Source organism: Natator depressus, chromosome 15 (assembly GCF_965152275.1).
Source record: "Natator depressus isolate rNatDep1 chromosome 15, rNatDep2.hap1, whole genome shotgun sequence".
In the NCBI taxonomy this organism is placed as follows: Eukaryota; Metazoa; Chordata; order Testudines; family Cheloniidae; genus Natator; species Natator depressus.
This window is the reverse complement of record NC_134248.1, coordinates 25140343-25158571: the sequence shown is the minus strand read 5'-3', so window position 1 is coordinate 25158571 and position 18229 is coordinate 25140343. Positions and strand designations below refer to the sequence as shown.

The following is an 18229-nucleotide window of genomic DNA, read 5'->3' as shown; positions in this document are numbered from 1 at the left end:
GAGAAGATGTATTAGATCACCCCAGCCCCCCCCCCTTGGGGACCAGGGTGGGATTCCTCCCTGCTGTACGTTTTCTGTTGTTTTGTCCTTTTTCTAAAAGTCCCAAGCAATGGGGATTCCACAGACTAACAGAGCTCACATTGGGACTAAAGAGGGACAGGAATAGAGAAAGCAAAGGTCACATAGCACTGTGTATTGCACACACACATACGGGGGGGGGGGGGGGGCGGGGCGGGGCAGAGAACGAATTAGACAGACAGACAGACACCCACCTTTCCCCGTAAAGAACACGTTCCTTTGATATCCCCATGATCATGCTACCAGAGAGCCTGTAACTCCATTAGATTGGCTAACAGAGAAATCCAGCATCAAGACAGAAGGTCTTTTGAATACTGAGCAAACATCTGATTGTTTAATCTTACAAAAGTGACTCATTCCAGAAAGTGGAGGGTGAGGGCCAGCCACAGTTAGACTGATGGATCAGGGGGCTGTTAACAGCTAAAGCTCATTGTGGGGGATTTGTATTAACTGCTAGTTCTAGCCCACTCTTTCCACGTCAGCAGCAAACGAAGGGAAAGACTGCTGGCCTGGTTACACTCCCTGTCTTGGTGGACCTGCAGAACTGATTACTGGCTACTTCAGGCAGAAAGGAGAGAGAAACAGGGAACAGAGATTGGGAACTGGCCGGGGGAAAGCTTGTGGTGCAAAAGTACCCTGAAGAAGTCCTCACCACTTACTGTGGAACCCACAGTATTCTAGACGATCACTCTGGGTGCTCAAGAGCTACAGCCAACGTTGCTCTCCGGACAGCCAGCAGGGGGCAGTACAACAGCACAGATTGCACCCTCCCCTGCTCATATACAGCATCCCTGATGTATCCGGCATCCTTCCCTGAATGCCACTGAGCCATCCTGACTCCTTGGAGCCAAAGCAGGTCTTAGGCACAAGCAAACCAAGGGAGCGTTTGGGTCCTGTGCTGCCACCACGACTCACAGGCTGGCCTGATCTCTTCCCGTGGCAGCAGGACCCGAGGGGAGACAGTTCACTCGCCGCTCACCCCCAATCTCCGTGAGAAGCAGCTCACGGCTAGATCCCAGCCTTGCTCTGAGAGGTCTCTTGGCCGACGGAAGAGCCCTGCTTTGTGGGGGAGACAGAGGGACTCGGCCTAAATTAAAGACGCAAGCGATCTGCCTTACCTTGTAATATTTCCCGTAGAGGTCAGACACCAGCATGATGATGGGGAAGCCCATGAAGGTCACCAGAGAGAGCTGCCAGGACAGGCTGAACATGAAGACAATCACGCCCGTCGCCTTCACCACGTTGCGCAGGAAGATGTTAATGTTCTGGGAAACTAGGTCGCTCACAATCGTTGTGTCCGAGGTCAGCCGGGAGATGATGTCCCCTGCAAGGCAAAGGGGAGTGGGGAAGAGCTCCGATCCATCAGTGCTTCAGGAATCACAGCCCCCACCGCCATACCAGCACAGGTAGGTAGTGATTGCACATGCCATGAGCCAAACTGGAGGGTCATAGGGAAGCAAGAATGAAATGTGCACAGATCAGGGGCTGAGGGAATGCAGCCATTCATGATGGGTCATAGAACCTTTCAGATCTAGGTTCCCAGTTCAAATCCAGCCCAGGTCAGGAGTGACTGGAAGCTGTTACCACCCGCTGGCAGTTCAGTGGGTGGCGTGAAATGAGTTTGGCAGGTCTCAGTGAAGGTGAGAACACCACAAAAATCTACCACCACATTCAGGATCCTTGCTGGCAATCTCTGCAGAGCCCAAATACTGAATGGGCCATGTCGACAGAACCACCCTCACATCCCGCAAGCCACGGTCGAGGCACATTGCTGGGTACAGGTGTACGTAGGATGTGTGCCAGCTGCTGAACATACCTACAGTTCTAATCCAGCTCAGGTCAGTAGCAACCTAAAGTTTTAACCCTTTGACAGCTATTTGGAGGCTTTCATGAAGCGAGCTAGTGGGCTCAGTCCAGTCAACAGTTGACATAGAACCATAGTCACAGCTGGAGAGCCCTGCTGGCATTCCCAGCTAAGAGATCAAGACTGAAAAGCTTGTGAAGTCCCCTCTCCCTGCCTAGACATGGTTCTGCCAGGCCAGGGTTGAGGCACACGTAGGGTAGAGTGGTCAGAGGGAAGTTTGGGTAACATACTGGTTAAGTGAGTTGTATCTCCTTCGGCTGGCTAGTCCAGAGGGTAAGAGACTGATACCAGCTAATGGGGTTGCTCCTTCATCTCAAATGGCGGAGGCCTGTGAATTGGTGCTGCTGATCCTGGGTTCTGTCCCTACTGATCACCCATGTGACCCTTGCACTGCCCATGTTGTACCCATTGTATAGATAAACTGGGGACTCTGATTTCCAGCAGTAGCAACCAAGCACCTCCGTTCACTTTAGATTGCAGGATTTATACAGATTTCCCTTAGGCTGTGAATCTGACAGACACTGTTAGTAGGTACTTGGAAATCAGTGCGTTAGTGTTTCAGGTCAATCACTTACTCAAATGGTATTCTCATATCTTGAGACACAGAGGGAATATGGCGTCCCAAGCACACTTGCCTCCCAGAGACCATCACCACGCGAGGATGAGGCTGGACCGCTGAAAGAGAAACTGATCTCATGGATGGAGAGATACCAACCTGTGCGATTCTCATCAAAGAAACTTGTCTCCTGAGCGACCAGCGACTTGAAGAGGCAGTTGCGGAGTCGAATATTCAGCCTGGCAAATATGAGCGTAAAAACGCCACCCCGGATACCTGCGGCAAATGAGCTAATTGCAGATAAGAGACGTTATATAACAGTGTGCACAAAATCCACTCCTTAGCACAACATACAAGCCCCATCACACCCCAGACAAACATATCAAAACAGGGGCCAATGATATTACTTTGTACTGACAGTGCCTTTCATCCCAGGATCTCAAAGAGCTGCTCAGACAACTAATTTAGCCTGACAACACCCCTCAACCCCAGAGATGGATCTCATTATCCCCACTTTACAGATCGGGAAAACTGACACACAAGTGTGAAAGTGGCATGGCCAAGTCAGTGGCAGAGTCTCAGGTGTGTGCTATCAGTACTAGACAACGCTTCCACTATATATGAACACTGTGCATCCTGTTTTAGGCAACACCCAAGTGTCAGGAGTAGAAACAAGAGAAATTTTTGTTACAAAATCCAGAATCAGGCTGATTTAACCTGGTTCTGGTAGAAACTAATCTTAAACAAAGCAAAAAACAAAACGAAAAACCTTTCAGTTGAGCCCTGGCCCCTTTCACAGTTTCAGATGGAAACCATGAAAAACTCCATGTCATTTCTACTGGCAAGCAGGATGCACGTGGCCATTCAATCCGGGGCTCATTCACCCCTGAACTCCAAGTGACTTAGGGCCGCAAAGCTGCGTTAACCAAAACTAACCTACACATTGGCATGACATCTGGTCCCTCTGCAAACTGCAACTGCCTATTTTGTGCAGCTGTCACCAGGGAAGAGTCAGGGATGCCAAAGCCTTGCCTCTGAATCTCCTCGTCCTCTGCAAGGATGTTTGAAAGATAAAACTAAACCAAGCGTTTAAGATGTTTCTTTCCCTACTCCCTCTTGAGTCTGTAAATATTGTAACAAAGTCATGGCCATCTAAGGCTTCACAGTTGTCATTCTGCTGCCACACTGTGGGCACTCACAACTGCGCAGCAAGAGCAGGGATTACCTACATCTTATGGGTCCACAAGGACACATCCCCGCCACCTGAGATAAAGGAGAACTGCTGCTAGCAGCTTCCCACCTGCAACACACAGCTGAGCAGTTCCTAATCCATCAAGCAGTGGTTCATATAAACACTAGCCAGTTCAGGACAATACTATGGAAGAAGGTTTAAACCTCAACATAATAAGCTTCTTATAACTGAGGCACAAATAATCTATCTATTGCAGTTACCTTCCTATAGCAAGAAGCGACATAATCACCACTGCAGTGGAAAACTGATCCATGCTTTTTTGGATGACTATGCCATCAATCGCCAAGCCAGTGTAATAAGGAAGGAATGTTTCCCCTGTATGGGAGAAGCATAAGAGAAGGTGGATTAGAACAAGAGACAGGGTTTCAAACACAGAGCTATCGGGTAAAGCAAAAGTTAGCAGTGGAGTTTAACTGGTTTCTGGGAACAGTAATATCTTTGAAGGTGTTTCTGGCCTTGATAATCTAGGTGTGAGACAAAGACGAAAAGGTTGTTTAAGCCAAATATTTAGATTTCATCAGGGTGGACAGGTCTGATTTTTATAGAACTGATATTAATAGAAAATATGGAATTTTGATCTTGGCAATGTCCCTTTAAACTCTGTTCACCCACCCAAAGCAGCAACCAGGAGGAAGAAAGCGGCTATTCCAAGGAAGAGAGCATCTGGTTTGGTGTAAGACAGCAGCTTATGGATAGTGGCTCCTGACGCAGGAACAGGGCTGGGGTCACATATCTCCTCTGCTTCCGCCTGGGACTCCGAACTGACCCCCAAGGCCTCTCTGGAGGACGTCACGGAAGACAGCAGCTGCCACAGGCAGAAAGTTGCAGCCAGCGACACATACGTCCATGCAAACAAACTCCAAAACCAGGGGTCCCTAATGATCTTCCTGACCTCCGAGTAGAGCAGCAGTTTGACCAGGGCATAAATGCCCACCAGCAGGCAGACCGAGGTGATGAAGGTCTGGGATGCTTTCAGGCGCTTGGGGCCAGAGGTCGAGTTCTTGGCAACCCCAATGGCAGCGCCAAGCAGCAAGCAGCTCCTGTACAGACATGCCCCCCACACGTCCAACATGGAATTAAAGACGTTGAAGTGCTTCAGATCCTGGACAACGTCCTTGCCACTATGGCTGTGCACGTACAGCAGCGTGGTCACCAGCACGTCCACGCCGGTGAACACTAGAGTGGTAGCCACAGCCTTCCAGACTCTCATCTTCGGCTGACCCTGGGGCGAGGTAGATTGCAGTTTGAGGTAGAGCAACTCCTAGTTCAAGGTAAAAGTTTCCATGTTAGTCCTTCCTGGGATGTGGAAAGGAACAACACAAGATTATTAGTGACCTTTATGAAATGGCAGAGAGGGGGACCAAGAGCTGTGGAGCACTGTGGTTTAGTTTCATGTGAGAGCTCTGGTTTTCCCAGAGGCCAATTCCCTGCCATCCCCTCCCAGATCAGGATACCCCAAGGTGCTGGCAGAAGGGGATCCCACAGCTGTACAACATGCCTTCATGCAGGCCTGAGTTTGATCCTGCTTTTCAGGCTGACCCCACTGTTCCAATTTTTAGGGCCGAGAATTATTTCTAGGCTACAGGTTGCGTCATGGTGTGTTTTCAGCTACTCTCTTCAGTGCCAGCCCAGCCCAATTCTCAGCACCACGGTGTTAACAATAGGTTCCAGGAGGTCCCCAGAACATGCTGTCAAGCAAATTGTTTTGAAATGTCTCTGCAATGCCTCTCCATTTCCTCCACAGGAGCACTGTGTGGTAAAGGGAAACCATCAAGATGGACAGGCTCCAAGTTGACATGCACCATCCCTACCCCAGAACCTATATTTATTCATGTTTCTTGGATGGATCAGGTCCCTGAAGCCAGAGTGGCTGCAGTTAAGACCCAGGTGACACTCAGCTCTCCAAAGACATGGTGGGTGTGCGACAGGAAGCGTTCCCCCACGCCTCTGCTGCGAGCTCCCCACTGCGAACCAGCAAGAGAGAGAGGGCCGGTTCTTTGTGCCCACACGAAAAGAGCTCTTTAATATGATTCATGAGGGGATTTGCCGCAAGAGACAGAAGTGGGTGGCAGAGGCTAGAAATCAGACAGATGGATGGACCCCAGTTTCTAGACACTGAAAGGACAGCTTGCGCCACCAGGGCTGGTTATTGTCCAGGGCAGTGTGAAAGCGTAAGGTGTGTCCAAGCGGGAATGCAGCAGCCAACAAAAGCAAAGGTAGAAAACCTGCCCAAGGGCGCCAGCAGCCAGTGGACTATTTAAGCCATGAGCAGGGCATTTCCTGGCGGGTAGAAGAATAAATAATACCGAGCTCTTCTCTGACGCTTTTTAACTCACACCTGCTTTCCAAAGGAGGGTGTGGAACATTATCCACATTTACAGGTGGACACTCAGGCCAAAAATATTTCCTTCCCTTGGTTGCTAATAGTACATTAGATTCAAACCAGGCAGCACCCGAAAAGTCTATTTTACTCTACACTACTGATGCTGTGTTTACTCCTGGCACTTCTCAACGAAAATAAACTGGTTAGTTCTGGTGTCCCTCTGCTCCCCACATCAGTTTCATTCCAAGTGTCCTGCACGACCCCAACCTGCTGTCTGTTCGGGTTGCAAAAACCGTCAGATCCTGACAAAACTAAGTTTTCATAGACAGCAAATGAACTAATCAAAAGATAGTTCAAATGCAATCTTTCAAGAGAAAGAAAACCTAAAGCCTGGACCTACATTAGTGCCTTCAAGGAATAGCTGGTGATGCTGAAAGCCATGTGCTCTGTCCTGATCATCGGGCCTGCAAATTTATCCTACTTGTGAGCTCAGCTACGAAAAGTACGTGAAAGGTCATCAAATGTCACAGTAACTTATAACAACAAATGTTAATGGAAAGAGGTATGAAAGGGAGACAAAAAGATTGAATTAGTCTAAACAAAAAGGCCATGTTGATAGAATCCAGTGATGCCACTGAAATCATGCTTGGTAAAGACAGAAGATGTGGAACCAAAAATTAATGAGCCAAGACTGGGATATCCAATATTAGACCTAATTGGTAGACAAAATAATGAAGGGCTGGGCTACTCCACCCACCACTCCTTCTGGGGGTCCTTAAAGAAAGAGACTTAGAGGGAAGGGTGGAATAGAGAAGAACAGACGGTGTCTACTGGAGTGAGCTTTACCGTCATGGCTGCCACCCTCACCATGTCCTGGAACCCCAGTCCTTGTTGGCCTTGATCCCGAGAGATGTCCTGACTGGAATGGGCAAAGAAGAGGGGCCCAAATAAGACTTCCTTTCTGCCAGCTCCAGCTGAATCCCAGATACCACCGGGGATGAAATGGGATCAGACTTTAAGAGCAATCAGACTATCTCAACTCACTGCTTCTCTTCCTCCCAAAAGGCCAGTTTTTACCATCTTCGATACCATCTAAGAGACTGCCAAGCGAGGGGCTTTTCCTTCTAAAAACTCTCTCCAGCTAAAGGGAAAGGGAACAAACAACGTTGTTAAAATGAAAGCCTTACTGAATGCTTCACATTTCAAATGCTTTAACGGCTTTTCCAGATCTTTAATAAAAGGTTAAAAAACGTAATGGCATGTTTGCCATAGTGCTAATCAGGCTGAGATCTCTCTATACCGAACCCCGAACTTTGTTTAACGCTGTTTAACACTGAACAGCGACTGTCTTATATTAACATCTTCGGCCCATTCATTCTCTATCTAAATTAATACACCGGCTGTAAACACAGCCCCTCATTCAATGCCAGCATGTTCCTGACCCCAGAGGTCCTTACTATTTTCATTATAAACCATACCAATGCTTTACAAAATTCAAAGGGCAAATAAAGTAACAACCTTCTCACTTCAACGCCTCTGTCTGTTACTATGGAGATGGAGCACTGGGACAGAACCGGTCCTTCCCTAGCAGTTGGAGACCAGGACCAATAGGACAGCTTCATTCTCAGTGCTCCAGCCCGTGTGCCGACATGCCCTGGAGCTGGCCACTGGAGGTCAGGCTTGGTTTAGGTCTGAATTAGCTCAGTACCTTTCTGAGGAAAGCTTGGAGATGAAGGAAAGTTGTGGCTATTAAGCATCATCTACTATTAAGGTTGCCTGTTCATAAAATCTTTGGAGTCTGGAGCAACAGAACAAAAATACCTAACGTCTCAAGAGCCACAAACCCTATGTTTATTTTTGAGTCTAAAATCTAAAAAGTGGCCTAAAATGTTGCTAAATCCCAATTCCTTCCAGGCTAAGATGAAATTCATTTTTAGGCAACAAATTTCAAAACCCTTGAAGTTTCTGTTGGAGCTTTTCTATTGAAAATACCGATCCTACGGTAGCAAACCAGTCCTCTCTCACCCTTTTTCCAAAGGTATAAAATAGGCAATCAAATGCCTGAAATACTGGATTTCAAACAGTCAAGAGAGCAGGCAGTTTCAATCACCACTGTCCATAAAGGACACACTCCACAGTCTCAAAAACACTAGAAAGAAGATTAGATTACTTTCCCCTGCTGTGTAATACAAAATGGGGCATAAGATCGAAGAATGAGGCTTCTCCCCCAAGACTGGGCAATGAGAAACCCAAAGCCAGAGCAATGTTAACAAGAGGTAGGTGTTGGGGATACTCTGTCTTAAAATGTGTATTTATCCAAGCACAGGGTGCCATGTTTAATTTAACACAAAAGTCACTGCATGTAACCGACAACCCAGGGCTAGCTCTGGGCAGCACCAGCACCAGCCACTTCAGGGGTGTATTACTCAGTTGATTGGACTCCGAAGAATGCGGGGTCTGTTTTTAAAATCTCACCGCACAAATGTGCACCACTGCACTTTCCCCGGGTCCTGTTCGTGCCGGTGCAGTCGATTGATCCAAAGACACGGACTGGCTCATGCTGTTGCACAAAAATAAACATTCAGGTTCCGATTTTCAGGAGAGCTCAGCATCCAACAGCTCCCATGTAGGCACCTAAATCAATAGCCAGAATTTCAAAGAGAACATTCATTAGGGGCCTAAATAGGAGCGCCACTCTTTTGAAATTCTGGCCCATGCTAACCATCTCTCATTAACCATCTGGCTCCCCCTACTGGATCTGCAGGAAAAGCACTGTAATGGCTTTCTAGCTTAACCACCATTGGAGTCCTTGGCTCAAGACAACTAGCTCCAATTTGTGCCTACCTGATCCTAATGCAGGCTCTGCACCAGTCTGTGCCCAGAGCTAACACTGTGCGAGGGAGAGAACAGGAATGATCAATCACCAACCAGCAGATGAGGAATTTCAAATTGCACATGTCCTCCCACGTGTTTGTATCGTGCCTAGCACAACAGGGCCCTGGTCACCATGGGGGTCTGTGGAGGCTAGAACACAAATAAATAATGAAGAGTAAATGCTGTTTACCAGATGGGTAGAATAAGGAGCCTCACAAGAGGTAGCATGGCCATGCCCTGGGTTAGAGTAATCAGTGACTCGACTGAGACCACTGAAAGCATTATTTGTGTGAGAACCTTCTCCTATGCAGCTCTTGCAGGGGTCACAGAAATGCGGTCCCGTCTGCGTTCCAAAGAGACTGGGGGAAACCTTTCCTCTAATGAAAGGTGCCTGTGACCTTTGATGCCCATGTGGAGCAGACAGGGCCTTTGTACTGGAGGCCTCAGCCAACGTCATGGTTTATCATCGTCATCTATTATTCAGAAAATAATTCTCCAACAGCTTGTCTAGCCGTGGAAATTGATCGGCAGAGCTATAGCAGAACAGTTATGAATGACTGGAATAACAGTTACTCCGCTTTAGCTGTGTTGGTCAATTTTCTTGGGTAGACAAGCACTGAGGGGGGCATTTTTCTCAAAGGCACAAGGGAGAATTAAGCACCCAACTTCCTGGGGCAGTGAGTGGGAGTTGGGCACCTAACTGCCCTTTGTGCCTTTGAAAATCTCCCCCTAACTTATTCGATCTGTAGATTGCTGTCCACTACACATGCAGTGACCCATGCCCGCTGCCAGGGTCTGTTCCTGTAGGAACCGCTAACGATCCAGCCAGCAAGAGCTGGGACGAGCAGAATAACTTCCAAATACCCCGGTGCCAGATCCCCATCTGCAGGGAAGTGCTCTGAACCCCCCCAGACATTGACAGCTGAGTAACCCCCGCACCAGCTCCACTTAATTGGTCTCTTGCTCTGTTTGGGCTTCACCCCTTTTTCATGCTAGCTGGTCTCAGGACCCCTACAGCTCTCTCCAATCCTGGCCATCTCCCTGGCTCAGCTCCCCAGGGCAAAGGCCTTTGTCACAAGCTTGGCATCATCAACCTCTCAGGCTGGAACCCATCCAAAACCTCACCCCAGCACACCCCACCCCCAGTGAGGAGGATCTGGAATTCGAAGGGAGCCCAATAGAGACACTTAGGTTAGGCCAACCTTGCAACACGCGTGAACCCTGGAGAATGGAGGGTTTCTAGTTCCTTTACTAATGTTCCTTCTATTTTCCTGGGCAAAAAAGGCTGATTATGATCTAAGCAGTAAATGCTGTTTGTCTTTCCACCACCATTAAAATCTGCATTATACCCCGAATTGCAGCAGGGCTTCCTTCAGGAGACAGCAAGGGCAAGCAATGGAGAAGAAAGCAATCGGATGAAGGTCTGTGTGTGAAAACTTGAGGACATAAGCGTCCAGCAGCAGGGCTGGAGTGGCTGTTTCACGGCAGGATTGGGACCCAGTGGAGAAAGGGCATCAGACACTCCAATCAAAACTAAAGATTTCTAACTAGGAACTCAGCACAGACTCCCCTGTGTCCCAAATAACCTTCCAGAATAGAACTGGACTGACATGTTATCTGTGGCATGCAATAGCATCTGGACTCCCTGTGTAACAGGCACCGGGTGCAGCTCCAGTAGTTGGAACCTTGATAGTTTAAATACTATTTCAAATAAACAAAAGTGACTGAATGTCCAGATCCTCCTAGAGCAGAGGTGGGCAGACTATGGCCTGTGGGACCATCCTGCCGGGCAGCGTGGCGGGCTTTGGCTGGGCGGTGGGGCTCTGCTGCTCTGAGCAGCTTGGGGGTGGGAGTGGTTGGATGGGGCAGAGGTTTGGTGGGGGCGTTTGGATAAGGGGCAAGGGGTCCCAGGGGGCAGTCAGGGGACAGGGGGGTTTGGATAGGCGTGGGAGTCGCGGGGGAACCTCTCTGGGGGCGGGGGTGTGGATAGGGTCGGGGCAGTCAGGGGACAGGGAGCGGGGGGGGGGGGGTTGGATAGGCGTGGGAGTCCCAGGAGTGCCTGTCTGGGGGTGGGGATAGGGGCAGTGAGGGGACAGGGAGCAGGGCAGGTTGGATAGGTGTGGGAGTCATGGGGGGGCCTGTCTGGGGGCAGGGACAGGGGTCGGGGCAGTCAGGGGACAGGGAGAAGGGGGGGTTGGATGGGGATGGTCAGGGGACAAGGAGCATTGGATGGGTCAGAGGTTTGAGGGGGGCGGGAAGTGAGAGGGGGCGGATTGGGGGCAGGGGCCAGGCTCTTTGGGGAGGCACAGCGTTCCCTACCCGGCCTTCCATATAGTTTTGCACCCCTGATGTGGCCCTTGGGCCAAAAAAAGTTTGCCCATCCCCTCCTAGATGTTAGCTGCATTGGAGACTCTACTACTGTGGATTTCCCAGCTTCTGTGCATTAAAACCACCTATTACGCTGAGACAGTTTTAAAAAAAAACAAAAACAAGCAAATTGTAGTGCTTGTGAAGGATGTTGGATTGACAACGCCTCCATCCAGCAGCTATGCAAACTCCTCCCCACTGCCTCACCAATGTGCTCCAGCCCTGCGGGGTGGGGATGGGGGGGGATTCAGGTTCCATGCACCACTCGGCCTTTCTGTTGAGAGTGTCCTCAGGGGTGCCAGTTAGTGCCAGCTGTAATGAGGACACCTCACAATTAGAGGAATTGGACTGAGACCCACAATCTCATTTCCTACGGGACACTAGCAGGGATCGGCAGCCTTTGGCATGCGGCCCGCCAGGTAAATCCGCGGGTGGGCCGGGATGGTTTGTTTACCAGCAGCGCCCGCAGGTTCGGCCGATCACAGCTCCCACTGGCTGCGGTTTGCCGTCCCAGGCCAATGGGAGCCGCGGGAAGCGGCGTGGGCTGAGGGATGTGCTGGCCGCCCTTCCCGCAGCCCCCATTGGTCTGGGACGGCGAACCGTGGCCAGTGGGAGCTGCGATCGGCCAAACCTGCGGACGCGTGCCAAAGGCTGCTTATCCCTGCACTAGAACAACCATCCAGATACAAGGACTTTTGGTGACAGTCTGTGCTTGTTTCAAATCAGCGACAAATCCTAAGGCTAAAAACCTTCATATCCCCTCCTCCATTCCTTTGGCCACATACAAACTCCATGTGATGCAGAGTTTTATAAATATGATTTCTAACAAGTGCCCTGTCTCATCAAACTCAAAGGAAAGAGAACATATAGCAGATTAGGGAAAAGGCATTTGCCTTTTGGCTAAAGTGATATAAATTAGAAACAATTACAGTCTATTTGACCTTGCTTAGCCAAATCAAAAGAGGAAAACAATTGTAACAAACGAATTGCTTGATATGCCACATTAAACAGGTCTCACTAAAACAGTCTTGACTTGCACATCCGTTTTTGAACTCTACTGTTATGATGTTACTGTAATGAAAGGAATATAAGGTATGTTACTCTTTAGTTTAAAAAAAAAGTTTGTTGATCATATAGATTTTTATAATGAGCCCTCTGCAGAATTTTGTTTTGGCTAGAGCCAGAATGGTGCTTAGTATCATAATTCTAGTTCATGTTCCATTAATAAAGTTATTTCACAGTTATAGAAAATGTTGTAGAAGACTATCTAAATGTGAAATTAAATGTACTGGTGTCATTAAAGTGAGCTGTAGCTCACGAAAGCTTATGCTCAAATACATTTGTTAGTCTCCAAGGTGCCACAAGTCCTCCTTTTCTTTTTGCAAATACAGACTAACACGGCTGCTGCTCTGAAACCTGTCATTATCGTTGCTGTTACTCCCTTTATACTCCCTAACGACAGACGCACTGGAAGATTTGTAGGAAGAAAAATGAACCTTTGGAATACCACACTGTGGCCCATAATGACTATAGCACCATGCCGTGAACTCAGAGCCGGGTGTCTACATGTATTGTTTTGTTGCAATGTTAACGTGGGGGGAGGGGGGGAGAGAAGAGGGGAGTGTCTGAAGGGGGACCAGACCAAATAAACACAACTGACAAGCTACACAATGCACAGCACTTATCGCAAACGGGAAAGCACAAGGGGCCCGATTCTGATCTGGCTCCTGACTCGGACTCGAGTTACACCTGATTTGCACCATATAAAAGGAGGGCGGGATCAGACCCAGGGATACCCTCCCACTCTCTTTCTGACAGCGGCCAGGGCGTCCGAGCTCCGATCTGCGCCAGCAGACGCAGGCAGAGTCAAGTCCCCAGCTGCCCTGGAGGAAAGGGAATTAAGTGCATGCTCCAGCTGTCCCGCGGATGCCCGCCTGGTTTGATCTTTCCAAACACACCGTCATCCTGCGGGTCCTGCATCAATCGGCAGCGAGACTCTGAGCCTCTTGCAGCCGGGGGAGGGGGAGCCCCAAACTCAGCCCCCCCCCGCCCCCCGCCTTGGAGCAGGTACAGCGAGCTGCCCCTGCAGACAGAGTCCCAGACCAGGGGGGCTGCAGCGCCGCGTGCTGCCCCCGGGGCTCCGGCGGCTCTTACCTGGCTCGGAGCGTTGCGGAGCCGCCCGGCCCCCGGTCCTGCAGGACAAGGTCGGAAGTGGGAGGAGCCTGTCCGCGTGACATCATCAGGACCCTCCCACCTCTGCAGCCGGTTGGGGGGAGGGAGGGACGGAGGGCTGGTGGTTGTCCTAGGGTGGGGCCTGGAAGGGAGGCACCGCACCCAGATTGCGGCCACGTGCCTGGCCTGACCTTAGAGCATCTGGGGCCCTTGGGGAGGGACCCTGCCCTGGCCCGTGGCTTGCACCGGCTGCTTGACCACAGGAAGAGCCGGGGCTGCAAGCTGGGGCTTGTGCAAACGCGTCCGCCTAGTCCTGGTGAGCTCCTGGCCCTACCCCTCCTGGCTGCCCCCCCTAGGGCTTTGCACTAGGGTTGCCGGTTTAGGTTGGACGTGTTCCTGGAGGTTTCATCACATGACACTCTTTAATTCCTGGAGACTCCAGGACAATCCTGGAGGCTTGGCAACCCTGCAGTTTGCACTAGGGGTTGCTAAACAGGGGACCCTGCTGCCATAGCCCTTGGCTGCAGCCTCCAGCCCTGCACAGGGGTGGATTTACTCAGGATGGGCAGGGTGAGGGTAACGTGGCCCTGGGGAATCCACAGCTGCCAAGCTTGGCTGGAGCTGTAAACACAGGGTGCAGGACTGGGGATCGATGCTGGGGGACCTCCTGCTACGTCCCTTGAATTTTAACCCTGCACTAGCCAGGGCCTTCCAGCTTCCTGCGTAAGGAGGTGCCTGGGTTCAGCTGCCAGGGCCCTAGTGTTGCCCAGACCCTGTTCCTTTTAGGCTGAACGAATGAAATGGTGATGCTGATTTAAAGTGAAAAGCGAAGCAGAGCAGCAGGCCGTGGGCATAATCAACGCAAGCACCTATGCCGTGTTCAGGGCCTTTGTACCAACCTCCCTACCCCCGACCCCCCTTCTGTGCCGGCCTGGCAACTCACAGCCCTCTCCAATCTTCCTTTCAGGAGCAAGGGCAGAGGGTGCGGAAACAGCACCCACTCCCCCGTGGCAGAGAGCAGGAGAGAAGGAAGAACTCATGGCTGCACTCCTCTTGTTTCAGGCTCTTGGGGCCTGCGGCTCCCTGGCCAAAAAGGCCTCACCTTGGTGTTTATCCTCCAGTGAAAGCTTCCTTCACTCCCCATTTTTATATGTCCTTTTCATGGGGTGAAAATGTTTCTGCAGCTGGCCCAAAGGGAAAGTTCGGATTGCTTTGTCCATCGTGAAATCAATCTGCTTTCCCTGCCACAGTAGGATCCAGGGATGATCTTGTTGTAAAGAGGCAAAATGAGTTAAACTAGGAGTGTAGAGAAAACTGGTGTAACAAACATGCACGTTGCCCTGGCAGAGTTACACAGCAGGTCAAGACTGGAATGAGCCCTGTTCTCCCATGCACATCTTGCCTTCTCCTGGGCGACTTGGGCAGTGTTACAGAAAAGAGAGAAGTTCACTAGCCAGCTGCACACGCCCTTCTTCCTGTCCAGCAACAAAAGTCTGATCTAATTTACCCCAGACCACCACACAGGCAGCCCGGAAGGTACACAAATTAAAGAAGTTATCATCTACAAAAAATGTCCAAATGCTTTATTCTTTACAGTGCTTCGTTAGCCTCCAGCAACAGGAAAATACAAAATAGGAGTTAGATTTAAACAGTGAATCAGCTCACGAGGATTTTCAATTAAACCCCTAACCCTAGGTGAGAGTTGTGAGGGACCTAGTTTCAAGAAGTCCAAGAACTGACATATAAATATTTCCTTTCAAAATCGGAATAGCCCACATATCTCAGAACTATGAGACTGTTGTAATCTCTTCCCCTGTATATGCCTTATCACAGGGCTCGGACGCAGTTACTTTATATACAAAACAATATTAACACCTAGGCTGTTTATTGTCACAAGTGCAGTGGTCAACATTCCCCAGCACTTCCTGGACTTGCATGCTATACTGTATAACCCCAGACAATATGGGAACTGACTGCATAAGACTCTTAGAATTCATTCCGTTTTAGGGAAGAGTAGGATGTGAAAGCTAAGACCACAAGGCCAAGTCTCCCTCTGCCTGGACAATCAGAGAAAAACCCTTCTCATTTTCTGGGTTGTACCCCTCCAAGATGAATGTGTAGATTTCAGGCTATTTACACATCCAAAAGGGACACACACGGACCCGGTGCAACAACGATCTAGGCTGATGGTAGGAGGGACGATTTTCAGGCGAAGGCAATGGCCTGGGATTCAGGAGATCTGGGTTAAATTTCCAGCTCTGCCACAGCCTAGTGGCTCCGAGTCTCCTCTCATTTACCCCCATAAAATGTAATGGCGTTAGTCCTGATTTACATCAACGTGAGAGCAATCCTAATCACGCTCACTGTGGGGCTTTTGGCCAGTCACTTCAACGCTTTTTGCTTCTGTGCCCTGTCTGTCAAGTGGGAATAACGACACCTCTCTGGGATGTGGTATGGAAAAATCCGGGAGGGGCTCTGGCACGACAGCGGGGGGGGGGGGGGGCCATATAGATGCTCAGACACACCAGATCTTAACGTTAACCATCCCTTCCCACACCGCTACCTAGGTCTGAGCATTCATCTTCCACACAGGTATCTTACGAGAACACTTCATGCTAAGGTTACCAAGACAACAGCAGGATGTCAAGGAGTTAGACCCCGGAGTTTAGCTGGTTTTCTTCACCCCGGATATACTCTGCTCGGGCGTCAGCACGGTCTCAATTTGAAATGCCATAAACTGGCTCTTCTTCAGCTTCTTCAGGGATGCATTTGTGTTGCCGCCGAACACGCCCTCTTCCACTTTAAAGGCGAGGGAGGGCAGGCTCCTCGTTTTCCTTTTCACACTCTTTTGCTCCCGCTTGTAAGCTGCGGCCATGTTGGCTATCACCTGCAAAGGGGGATCACGTCAGTTAATGGGGGGTTTCTGCGGCGCCGGTTAATTAAAACCTCTCCTCTCTCACGTGCAAGCAGTTTGCTTTAAGTTCATATGTCAGCATATGCCAATTCTCTCACCTACGCTGACCTAGAACAAGGCATTCCACCAAAAAGCCAATGAGTTGCAGGGCTGTAGTCCGTGGGGATGCTGCTGGGGTGTGAATTACAGGTCTGTAACTAGGTATAAGGGGGTCTAAGTTGGTATAGTTTGCATGCTGGGGGAGGGGTGGGTATTATAACGGACTCTTCCTTACACTTTCCTGTTGGTTGCTTTCCTTGCTATATCCCTCTCTTCCAGCCCATCGGAGGGTGAGTTTAGACTCAGATGGAGTCACTTACCAGTGTGAAGCTTACTCATCCCCTAAGTCTGGCTGTTAGAACCTGCCCTGCTTCACAACACATAACCGAATTGTTATCATTATTTTACAGAAGGGGGAAGCTGGGTCACAGAGCCGTTCAATAACTCCCCCAAGGTCACACTACCTGGCAAAGTCAGGTGTAGAGCCCAGAGATCCAGGCTCTCAGCCCTCATCTTGTCACACTAGATTTTACTACAATTACTAGAGAATAAAGAGAATCAAAATCCTATTGGAATAAGAAAAAAAGACAGTCTTACCAAGTCGACCAATTCAAATAACAATACCACCTAGCTCTTACATTGCACTTTGCATCCATAGATCTCACAGTGCTTTATAGAAGAGGTCAATAGCATTATGCCCCTTTTACAGAGAAAGAAAAACTGAGGCACAGAGAGGTGAAGTGACTAGCTCAAGGTCACCCAGCAGGTCAGTAGCAGAGCTAGGAACCAAACCTAGCTCTCCCGAGTCCCAGTCTAGTGCTTGATCCACTAGGCCAGTGGTTCTCAGCCTTTTGGGACTTAGGACCCATCTGTAAAGCTTAATGGTCTGTCAATACTCAGTAAATAGCTTCAGTGCAAAAAATATCTGGCTTCCTAACTATTTCTTACCCATGCTATGCAAGGTTCACATTAACATAATAAGCACTAGATAAGTACACCATGCATACCATAGCAGCGGCTCCTGGGACTCCTGTCCCATGGCGCTGGCTGGGCTTAGCTCCCCACTCCAGGCAGTGTGACCTCCGGGGTCGCAGCACTGCTCAGCTTTGGGCCAGTTGCTCTGACTGGGGGCTTTGCAACTTGGTGCACGGGGCTCAATGCCACCCACTCAGATCTGGCTGGTCCCCATCATTAGGTCAGCAGGACAGCAGCTGAGCCAAACCTGAGCAGGACTGTGACCCCCATGCGTCAGGTTGCAACTAGGACTAGAACTGCAAGAGCTGCCCCTGTGGGGTGAATGCGGGGTGGGTTCTGCAACCCTCCAAAACCTTCCCCTGACATCAGGCTTCCCATGTGACCCTTTGACACACCACCAAAGGATTCCCTGTGCTACTCCAGGCAATACGCATTATCCTGATATCACAGATGTGAGCCAGCGCACTGGCCAGGCCCAGCCATAGCTCCTGAGCAATCACAAGCCCCACTGATTTCAGTGGGGCTTGAGGGCGCTCAGCACTTCATAAGATTGGGCCCCGGAGGAGTCTCCTTATTCAGCTCCCACCTTGGTGCCATGCTGCAACATCCCTCCTGTGCTCATGCTGGCCAACGAGCAGACATATCGAATGGTGCCAACCCTGGTGCGTGGACGTCCCTTCTTCCCCCCCCCACGTGTGGCAAATTCTCCACCCCTCTCAGAGGATTCCAAAGCGCAATGTGACTTACAATCTCTTTCACTGCATTCTGCTGCTCCTGAACAGCTGCGGTGAATGGTGGGAGGCCATCCACTTTAC

General features: G+C 49.9%; 1 protein-coding gene across 1 annotated transcript in view; it reads right to left on the bottom strand.

The window, feature by feature from the left end:
* Nucleotides 1-13526, bottom strand: part of ABCB9 (ATP binding cassette subfamily B member 9) — a 33876-nt gene extending 20350 nt beyond the window's left edge. Inside the window, exons 1-5 of the mRNA XM_074972787.1 lie at nucleotides 13469-13526; nucleotides 4363-5011; nucleotides 3951-4065; nucleotides 2658-2788; nucleotides 1197-1402 (exon numbers count right to left, since the gene is read on the bottom strand). Coding sequence (XP_074828888.1) covers nucleotides 1197-1402; nucleotides 2658-2788; nucleotides 3951-4065; nucleotides 4363-4960 — 1050 coding nt within the window. The 5' untranslated portion in view covers nucleotides 4961-5011; nucleotides 13469-13526. The remainder of the gene's footprint in view (nucleotides 1-1196; nucleotides 1403-2657; nucleotides 2789-3950; nucleotides 4066-4362; nucleotides 5012-13468) is intronic.
* Nucleotides 13527-18229: the final 4703 nt, after the last annotated feature.